Raw genomic sequence first — 10903 nt, 5'->3', positions numbered from 1 at the left:
TGCAGTGAAAGTATAGGTTCTAAAGGTATTCCTGCCCAAGATACTCTTATGACATTTCCTTTGGTAAGTTCTCAAGTGGTGCATATTCAAGGTAATATCTATGAAACACTTGGAATATGTAAGTCACTTCCATCTCTCACATCATTAGATCATGTGGCTTTTTCTATTAAGTCACCTTACAATGATCCACCAAGGCCTAAAATGGTGGATTATTCGTTAACTAAACCTCCTTGAAAAATGAGGAGAAATAGTCAAGCTATTGACTTTAAAGAAGCGCTTATTGGGAGGCAACCCAATGCTTGTTTAAGTTGGTGTTACTTTGGAGTGATTTTATGTTTAAAGTATGAGTTTGAGTTATTTTGTTATTTTTTCATTTGTAGGTTTTGGAAAAAGATGCAAAAGTGACCAAATGAGGTGAAAAATGCGAAGTTTGATCAAAGATCTCAATACCTCAAATTCAGTAATTATGGTTTTTGATGCATTAAAGAGGTTTAGAATGCATGTTTAGATCATTTTACATGTGTGTGAATGGTTTATTTTGACATAGAAATGATCTAGGGTGTATTTTGAAGAATTGAGGTCAAACTGAATATTGCAAAAATTCTGCAATAAGTGCAGATTCAATGGATCCAAGGCCTCGGATCCATATGGATCCAAGGCCTCGGATCCACTTCTGCAATCAGAGAAAAACTTCGAGCTTCTTGATCCGAGCTCGGATCCGTATGGATCCAAGGCCTCGGATCCACTTCTGCAATCAGAAAAAATTCGAGCTTCTTGATCCGAGCTCACTTATCATGATCCGACCTCGGATCCTTTCAAAAACGACCTCGGATCCTTTTAAAAACGAAGGCTTGGATCACTTTTCAACTCCACTTTTCTTCATGTTGGCTTGTTTTTAGTAAGTTTTAGTTGTTCGATTAATGTTTTTGTGTGTTTTGTAGGTGGCAATGGCAAGAGTTCATGCAAATGATCTCAATTGCAAAGGGTGCAATAAGTGAACTTCCATTCTTTCTCAAATACGGTTGGAAATTCATCACTTGGACATGGATTCGGATTGCGCAAGTCATAAGGGGAGTATTTTCTTTTACTCTTTCTTTATTTTCCTTTTCTCACATTGAGGACAATGTGAAGTTTAAGTGTGGGGGAGGAAATATGTGAACTTGCATTCTAATGCTATGTGATGATATTTTGTGGATTTAAATGCTTAGAAATATTGGAATTGTGTTTGAATTATTTGCCATGTGGATAATTTGCTTGAAATTGGGTTTGTTGGCAGGGAGTTTTCATCCATTTATAAGGAGAAACTCTGTAAAAAATTTTCTAAAATCTTTTCCAATATTTCACTATGGCCCAAAAGTTCTTCAAATTTTTGCATTTTCATTCAAAAAGGGCAAAGTATTCCAACCTTAAGTGTTTTATTCTTCCAATTGTTGAAACTTTATGTGTATTTTGGAAGGTTTAGTCCTCATTTAACTTGGAAATAGTTATTATGCAATTAGAATTTTTACATTTTAGAAAGTATATTTGGTAAAGTGAGGAAAATTATGCCTATAATTTTACATGTTTAATGAGATTTCTTCTCTTTATTTAATTTTGCAAGTAAGTGATTGATATAGTCGATAAAGGTTATACTCCTCCTTTGATTATTTTTATATATTTTTCTATGAGGGAAAAATAAATAAATAAATAAATAAATAAATAAATAAAAAAGAAAAGAAAAGAAAGTAAATAAAAATTGTTCTACTCCAATGATTCTCGTACCCAGTAACCGGGGGTTGGCATCTAAAAATGTCGATTTTCGCGTAAAAAGGTATTTGAATTAAGAGTATGCATAGCAATTTGAATAAGTGAAATGTTGAGTAACCGGGGATCTTCACCTAAAAGTGTCGATTTTCGCGTAAAAAGGCATTTTCACTATTTAAGTAAAATTAGTATGAATAAATCCCTCTTAGATGTAAAATTTTGAGAAAAGGATGATTATAGGAGGAGGAAGGCTATAAATCGACTATGTGGGTTGCTTATTTGTGAAATTAGGTTAGGGTAAGAGATTAAGTTTAACTTGTTGAATTTAGGGTATAATTATCTTTCCTTTACTTGATATTATGAGTATTTAGTGTAAATTGAATAATTATATAATAATTATTTTCCAAGTCTTGAGGAATTAAATTGGACAAAGTGCATATATTGTTTCACCTCTTGAATCATTGCATTTGATTATGTGTGAATTGCTTGAGGACAAGCAATGATTTAAGTGTGGGGGAATTTGATAAGTGACTAATTTACGTAATAATTGTATGACATTTTATATTATTTTTAGTCACTTTGGTTATATTATTGGAAGAATATGAATCATTTTGGTTATAATTGGTGAAAAATGCTTTTAAGTGATTAAATGAGGTTTTTATCACTTTTTACTTGGATTTTGTGTATTTTGACAGTTTTGACACATTTTCGTATTTCGGCTATAACTTGAGTTACAATGATCGGATTGGGATGATTCTTGAACCCATTTGAAGATAAGAGATAGATCTACAACTTTGGTGAAAACATCTAAATCCAGTTTGAAGGTTTTCCAGGTCAAAATGCCGAATTACAATAGCAAATTTCTACTGGTCGAAACTGGAACAGGGCAATGAGCAGGCAAGGGTATTTCAGTCATATCTCAGCCTACACAGATCCAAATGAGGTGATTCTTGATGCATTAGAAAGATAACTCAAAAGGCTACAACTTTCGTGTTTTAGACATGAGCTGGTTCAGCCTCTAACATCAAGAAAAGATTGGTTGAACTTGGGCCAAAAATAGAGCAAGTGATCCACACTCGGATCCACTATTCATCCGAACCCTCGGTTGTTTCTGGGTTAGTGGATCCGAGCTCGGATCCATACGGATCCGAGGTACTGTAGCAGCTCGGATCACTGGTCAGAAAAGGCTGCTCTGTACGCGTAAAACTCAATTTCACCCCCACCAACTCACATTGGATGCTAGACATGTGAGAAACATTCCCAGCTGTAAAAGGGAGATGTAATCCTCATTTCTTGACCACCTTTCATCATTAAATAGCCAAATTCATTGCAAAAAGGAGATTGGAGAGATTGGAGTCCATAGCAGAAAAATAGAGAGAGCTACGGGAGAAAGCTTGAAGCTGCAGAAATGTAGCTCTTTCATCTCCCTAGTGTTAGTTTAGCTTAGTATAGAGTAGTGTAGCTTTTCCATTCTTGTTTATTATCTAGATTAGGATGAAGATGGAGGATGAAGAAGGCAAGGAAGAAAGCTCATGTGACAAGGGTTGTATTCCTTCCAAACTCTTTATCTTTTGTATTTGATTCCAAGTTTAGTTAATATACAAGTTCTGGATTTTGTGTTCATTATGTGTTTCTAAAGTTTATACCACAACCCAAGGAGCTTTCATTTGTTATTTTGTATAATTTGAGTAGGTAAAATTTGTTATAATTCATTGATAGTCTAAATAATAGAGAAGCTTTAGTAGTACCGGTAATTGCAATCTTCCTTGTGGGATCGACCCTTAATACCCTATACTCGCTCACGATTCGTATACTTGCGATAAATCGCGTGTGGGGTGTTTAGGAGTTTATAAATGTAAAACTTGATTAGGATGAGCTTAATTGTATATGTATACTCCGCGCACGACAAGAAGATTGCACGTAGAACAAGGAAAGAGACTAGACAATTCAGATAAGAGCACTCCAGTGCTGCATCTCAGAGACCTGAGCCAGAAGTTGAACCAACAGATTCACTTAGTGATACTTTGAGTGACTTGGATCAAGAAGAAGTCACTATGGCTAATGCACGAATACTAAGGGAGTTGGCTGCTTTTGATTTAAATTAGCAGTCTTTATGCATTACTTTTTCACATTTAATTGATAACACTCCATTTGAGTTAAAATCTGGTGTAATTTACCTCTTACCATATTTTCATGGTTTATCAGGTGAGAAGTCGTATAAGCACTTACAAGAGTTTGATGTCATTTGCAATAATATGAAGGCCCCGGAAATTATAGAGGAACAGATAAAAATGAGGGCATTCCTCTTCTCTTTGAAGAACTCCGCAAAAGACTGGTTGTACTACCTACCACCAGGTAGCATCACCACGTGGGACTAACTGAAGAAAAAGTTCTTGGATAAATATTTTCCTGCGTCTTAAGTTGCAAGTCTAAGGAAGGAGATATGCGGTATCAAGCAGCATCCAAGGGAGTCGCTCTATGATTACTGGGAGCGATTCAAGAAGTTGTGCACCAAGTGCCCCCAGTATCAAATAAATGAACAGTTGCTCATCCAATATTTTTATGAGGGGTTACTTTTCAGAGACAGAAGTATAATTGATGCTGCAAGTGGAGGGGTATTGGTGAACAAGACTCCTCCAGAAGCGTGGGAGCTAATTAAAGGAATAGCTGAGAATTCACAGCAGTTTGGTACGAGGGAGGATGTCCTGACACGCAAAGTGAATGAGGTAGAGACGTCTTCCATCCAGCAGCAATTGACAGAGCTAACATCTTTTGTTAGGCAATTGGCTATAGGAAATGCATCACAAACCAAGATATGTGGAATTTGCACTGCTATGGGTCATTCTACAGAGATGTGCTCAATGATCCAAGAAGAAAGTGCGGAACAAGTGAACATGGTTGGTCACGCGTCTGCGCCAAAAAAGTCATATGACCCGTACTCGAATACGTACAATCCGGATTGGAGAGATCATCCAAATTTTAGCTATGGGGGAAATAGGCAATCCAATTTTGCATCAAATAGATAGCAAGGGCATCAACAACAGTATCAATCTCGCTTGTCACCACCCCATTCAAACTCAAGTCTGTCCATGGAGGAGATGATGAAGCAATTAATTGCTAATCAACAAAAGACGGATTCTGACATACAAAGTATGAGGAATTAACTGGGACAGATGCAAGCAATGCAGAGTCAGATGAGTCAGATGGCGATAGCAATTAATCACCTAGAATCCCAAGTCCAAAGTAAATTGTTGTCTCAACCTGAATTGAACCCGAAGAACGTAAGTGCGATGATCCTAAGGAGCGGGAAGGAAATTTAGGGGTCTGAACTCACGATTCCAAAGGACAAGGATGAGAAAAAGATCGAGAATGAGCTTGAGAAGGAGGGTAATAATGGCAAAATTCAGTGGTACTCCCTGACCCGATCATTGAGGTCAAAACTCATCCGCCTCCTTTCCCTAGCAGATTGGAGAAATCGAAGAAACAGGATAAAGAGAAGGAGATCTTGGAGGTGTTTCGCAAGGTAGAGATCAATATTTCCCTGTTAGATGCAATCAAACAAGTGCCAAAATATGCAAAATTTTTGAGGGACTTGTGCGTCAACCGAAGGCGGTTAAGGGAAGATGAAAGAGTCATCGTGGGGGAGAATGTGTCAGCGGTTCTACGAAGGAAACTCCCACCGAAATATGGGGACCCAGGTATGTTTACTATTCTCTGTAGGATAGGTAACACCCTGATTGGAAAGACTATGTTAGACTTAGGAGCATCGATCAATGTAATGCCAAAATCTATCTATACTTCTTTGAACGTAGATCCATTGAAAGAAATTGGAATAATAATTCAATTAGCTGACCAAACTAATGTATACCCTGATGGGTTGGTTGAGGATGTATTGGTCAAAATTAATGATTTGGTATTTCCAACTGGCTTTTATGTACTTGACATTGATGATGATCATTCCCCTGATCCCTCACCTTTGCTATTAGGTAGACCCCTTTTGAATACAACACAGACTAAAATTGATATTAATAAGGGTACCTTGTCCATGAAATTTGATGGGGAGATTGTCCATTTCAATATCTTTGATACTATAAAATATCTTTCAAACTCTAATTTCAGCTCTGTTTTCTCTGTGAGTGCTATTGACTCTGCGATGCAGGAAGTGTTTGAAACTGTTGGCAGGGATGAGTTGGAAGTTACTTTAAATATCTTTCAAACTCTAATTTCAGCTCTGTTTTCTCTGTGAGTGCTATTGACTCTGCGATGCAGGAAGTGTTTGAAACTGTTGGCAGGGATGAGTTGGAAGTTACTTTAACCAAGCACCTGGAATTGGAGACAACTCTTGAGGTGGAGTGGAGTGAAGATTTGAAATGCACAATAGGGCGTTACACTCATTGCCAACCATGACGAAAAGGTATGAGCTCGCACCTGTTTTTATACCCGAATCTCACCAAAGGGCACTACTATCTATGGTGCAGGCACCTGTGTTAGAGTTGAAGCCCCTGCCGAAACACTTGAAATATGCGTATCTGGGCAATAACGAAGCACTCTCGGTGATTATCTTATTTGCACTCTCAGAAACCCAGGAGGAGAAGCTAATCCGAGTTCTCAGGGAGCATAAGGAGACGATAGGATGGACCATCACCGACATTAAGGGGATCAGCCCCTCCATCTCTATCCATCGAATAAGGTTGGAGGAGGATGCCAAACCTGTACGGCAAGCTCAAAGGAGGCTCAATTCCCTCATGATGGAAGTGGTGAAGAATGAGATATTGAAGTTGTTGGATGTGGGGATTATATTCGCAATATCAGATAGCCTATTGGTGAGCCTAGTGCAGGTAGTTCTGAAGAAAGCAGGAGTAATAATGGAGGCTAACCAGACGGGTGAACTCGCGCCAGTGCGTAAACCCACCGGATGGAGACAGTGTATTGATTACCGCAGATTGAACACTGTCCCGAAAGAGGACCATTTTTCTCTTCCTTTTATTGACCAAATTGTTGAGTGTTTAGCTTGTCGGGTTTATTATTATTTTTTGGATGAATTTTCAGGGTATTTTTAGATAGCAATCGCACCAGAAGATCAACAGAAGACGACCTTCACGTGCCCGTTCGGGACCTTTGCATATAGACGGATGCCATTCGGGTTGTGCAATGCACCTGCAATATTTCAGAGATGTATGGTAAGTATCTTCTCAGAATATGTGGAGAAAATTATTGAGATTTTCATGGATGATTTCAGTGTATACGGTGATAGTTTTGATACTTGTCTAGATAACCTGAATTTGATCTTGTTGAGATGCATAGAGATTAATGTCGTGCTTAATTTGGAAACATATCATTTTATGGTTGAACATGGAATAGTCCTAGGTCATGTTCTGTCTTCTAGAGGTATTAAGGTTGACAGGGTTAAGATAGACATTATATCTGCTATACCTTACCCCACGAGTGTGCGGGAAGTACGCTATTTTCTTGGGCATGCAGGTTTTTATCGAAAGTTAATCGAGGATTTCTTGAAAATTGGAGCCCTTTTGTTCCAGTTTTTACAAAAGAAGTGGCCTTCGAGTTCGATGATAAGTGTGAGAGAGCTTTCGACAAGTTGAAGGAACTATTGACCTCGCCATTGATCATCCAACCCCCTGACTGGAGTTTACCCTTTGAGATCATGTGTGACGCCAGAGACCATGCGGTGGGAGCGGTGTTGGGGCAGAGAATAGGAAAGACAGTTCACATCATCTACTATGCATCTCGAGTCTTGAATGGAGTTCAGATAAACTCCTCCATTACTGAGAAGGAGTTTCTCGCAATTATTTTTGCCTTAGAAAAGTTTAGGTCATATTTGTTAGGTACTAAAGTTATTGTATTTTCTGATCATGTAACTTTAAGGTACCTAATGACTAAAAAGGATGCGAAACTGAGGCTCATCAGGTGGATATTGCTCTTGTAAGAATTCGACCTGAAGATAAGCGATAAAAGAGATTCAGAGAATTTAGTAGCCGACCATTTGAGTCATATAGCAGTTGGAGAGGAGAACGAGCCATTAAAGGATGCATTCCCTGAAGAACACTTATTTTTTTTTTGAATTCTCAATTGTCTTGGTATGCAGATCTAATAAACTATTTAGTAATTGGTAATTTTCGTACAGGTTGGCCAAAATCGAAGAGAGAAAAATTGAAAAACGATGGCAAATACTTTATTTGGGATGACTACATTGGAACCACCAGTGCTTATTAATTGCAACTATTGTGTTGTTAGGGTATTTGTTCAGCCTTTGGGTATCTGAATTGTGCTCTTTGTTGATTGGAGTGAAATTTGGAGAGAATGGTGAGGTCACGCTCCTCCTCTAGGTCTAGGACTCCTAGAACCTCTCAGCCTCCCCCACCCTAGCCCATCATTCCCACTTCGGACCTCTCGTACGACCCTTCTTCATCCGGAAGGAGGGCTCACCTTGAGAGGCAAAGAAGCGACCTTTCACATTTTGAGGGTGATTTGAACTTTACCAAGGCCACCGACAAATAGCGATATGCTGATTGTTGTGAACAGCGGATTATTCTCTGCCGATATCGAGACGCCGTCACCTTGGATCTTCTAAATATTAGGGTTGACTTTGATCGCTTGATTCGGGCCATTGGGTGACGTCCCTACACTTATATTGTTGATTGTCTGGCATTTGTTGAGTTATTTAGGGAGTTCTATGCCACATTCGAGTTCGACTTCCCCACTGGTTACACAGTCTCTACCCTCAATGTCATCCGTTTTCACTTAATGGGTTAAGAGTTCCACTACTCCATTACTGATTTCAATCTAGCCTTGGATTTTATAGATCCGGCCTATGCCGAATCTCGTGAGTATGCCGAGAGTACGTGTGACTACGTAGAGCCTTTTTTCTCCCGCTATCGATATATTTGAGAGGATATGTCCGTAGACCGTGCTGATTATGACCCTCATCAATCTAAGAGTTCCTATCTGAAGGACCCGGCATCTCGCTATATCCAGCATTTCTTGGCTTATAGTTTCTCAGATAGACGAGATAGATCGGGCATTTTGTCTAAGTCAGAATTTTTCTTTATTTGGTGCATGCATAACAACATTAAGGTTAATCTGAGGTGCTGGCTCGCTTCTCAATTCAAATCTGTTTTGCCTAAAAAGAATCGCCTCCTGATTCTTAGGTCATATATTACTCATTTGGCTGTTAATTTGCATGTGCTTGATCTATCTAACCATGATTTGCATGTAGCCTATCAAATGGAGCTCTTAGACATTCCTTGTCTAGAGAAAATGGGCTTGATTCGGGAGGGTGACAACGGGTGGGAAGTTGTTCCCCTTGGACCGACTCGTGTCCCCCATCGATCCTCTTTTATCCATTCCTCCACTGCTGGTTGTGACCCCGGCCCGTCTACCTCTGCTCCACCCCCAGGGGCTGATGACTGGAACTAACTCCAATCTCAAGTTCAGAATCTGGAAGCTCGGGTAAGCAACATTGATGCTAACGTGCATAGCATGACACAGAATTTGACAGCATTTATGCACCATGCGGGTCTTGCACCTCAATTTTCGTCTAACCCGCCCATGTTTTAACGACTTCAGGGAAGTACCGTTGTCCTTCTGCTTGCTTTTACCGTTTATTTATCACGTTGAGGGCAATGTGTTATTTAGGTGTGGGGGAGGTCAGCTGTGGTGCTGATATTTTTGTTTTTTAGTTTTCAGATGTTTTTCTTTTATTTTTAGTTTGTTCTTTATCTAGTTTTCGTTTACTTTTTTTTAGTGATCAGCTCTCCTATGACTGCCAAGATTTGATATTGGATTGTTGACTCTAATTCTGCTATTGCCGAGTTTTAGTAACAAAAGTGTATCTAGCTAATATGGTTGAATCCAAGAACATCTCTTTGGTGAATATCAGTAATTGCTTGACTCTTATAATTTTTGGTTAACTTTTTTAGGCATAAGGAATGATTGTTGGTATTTTCAGGTGAATTGGTTTGATTATTAACTTTAGTTCTCCATGTTTGAAGAAATGAGGCTAGCTGCTGCTATTTTTTATTTTTTACTGTGTTATTTTGAGTTATTGTGTTATCTGACTGTGAATAAGGTTGACTGTACTTCGCTATTTGTTACTATTGAGTAATCGGGGATTTTCACCTAACGTGTCGATTCTCTCGTCAAAAAATAGTAATCTCTATGAGTACGTGATCGTATAACGATAGGAGCTGAGTAACCCGGCTCCTTCATCAGATAAATATTGGAGTTCACGTCAAAAGGCTCCAATGGCTAGAGACTAAATCTTTTGTGCTATTAAAAAAAGAGAAAAAATAGAGAGGAAAAATAGAAAACGTGAAACAAAAAAGAAGTGAAGGTTGTGTTAGTGTGTGATAAAAGTCAGCTTGCCGATTTATGAATTTAATGTTGTAATTTTGATTAATAGTTGGACCATTTGTTGATAAATATTGTGCGTCATTCCTTTTTCTTAGATTAGTTAATCTGGAATTGAAGGAATTTGTAGTTTAGAAACTAACCGAGGTGATGTTTTTTGGATCTTGATCACTGATGCTTGATCTATATTTTTCTTAGTATCTTGGCAATATGATAGATAGAGCAATAGTCATTGTCAAATATTGGTGTTTGTTTGTTGTTCTCATGCTTGAGTACAAGTATGGTTTAGGTATGGAGGGAATTGATAGGTTGTAATTTTATCATTTAGTTTATAATTAATTTCCCCTATTACCTGACCCGATGTGGATTAATTGTCAGATTCTACTCACTTTTGGTAATTTACATTTATTACAGGGAGTAGAACGAAAATACCATAACAAGTGCCAATTTGATAGTCATCAGGAAAGGAGTTCAAGTAGCAGTCAACACACGGGGGCATTTTTGAAAAAAAAAAAGGGGGAACTCTTGCCTTTTTGGTGATTCCCGAAGGAAGCGAAAAGAAGAGGAGACGTGAAGCTTCCCTTTTTACTTCCTCGGTGGTTGCCGCAAAATAGGGGGCTTTTTAGATAGGAAATAGATAGGAAATAGGCGCACAGAACAAGCACTGCTTTGGGTTGCTTTCTTTGACTTTTCCTTTTTCGTCCTTTAGTTGCTTTTCTTCTTCTATATGTGTAGAAAAAAGTGCAGACGAAACAAAACAATGAATCACTCTCTGTAGTTTGGCTTTTCATCC

The 10903-nt window shown here is 38.5% G+C and overlaps 1 protein-coding gene and 1 non-coding gene across 2 annotated transcripts; one reads left to right on the top strand and one right to left on the bottom strand.

Moving 5' to 3' along the window:
• Positions 1-4169: 4169 nt before the first annotated feature.
• LOC113748474 lies at positions 4170-4276 on the bottom strand. Its single transcript, XR_003464332.1, has one exon. It is a non-coding gene; the product is annotated as a small nucleolar RNA R71 (small nucleolar RNA).
• Positions 4277-6146: 1870 nt separating this feature from the next.
• Positions 6147-7343, top strand: LOC113782494. Its single transcript, XM_027328386.1, has 2 exons — positions 6147-6641; positions 6804-7343. The coding sequence occupies exons 1-2, from the start codon at positions 6147-6149 to the stop codon at positions 7341-7343; spliced, it is 1035 nt and encodes a 344-aa protein (XP_027184187.1).
• Positions 7344-10903: the final 3560 nt, after the last annotated feature.

This window comes from Coffea eugenioides, chromosome 9 (assembly GCF_003713205.1).
Source record: "Coffea eugenioides isolate CCC68of chromosome 9, Ceug_1.0, whole genome shotgun sequence".
Lineage (NCBI taxonomy): Eukaryota > Viridiplantae > Streptophyta > Magnoliopsida > Gentianales > Rubiaceae > Coffea > Coffea eugenioides.
Note: the sequence above shows the minus strand (reverse complement) of the source record. Positions and strands in the feature narration are given on the sequence as shown.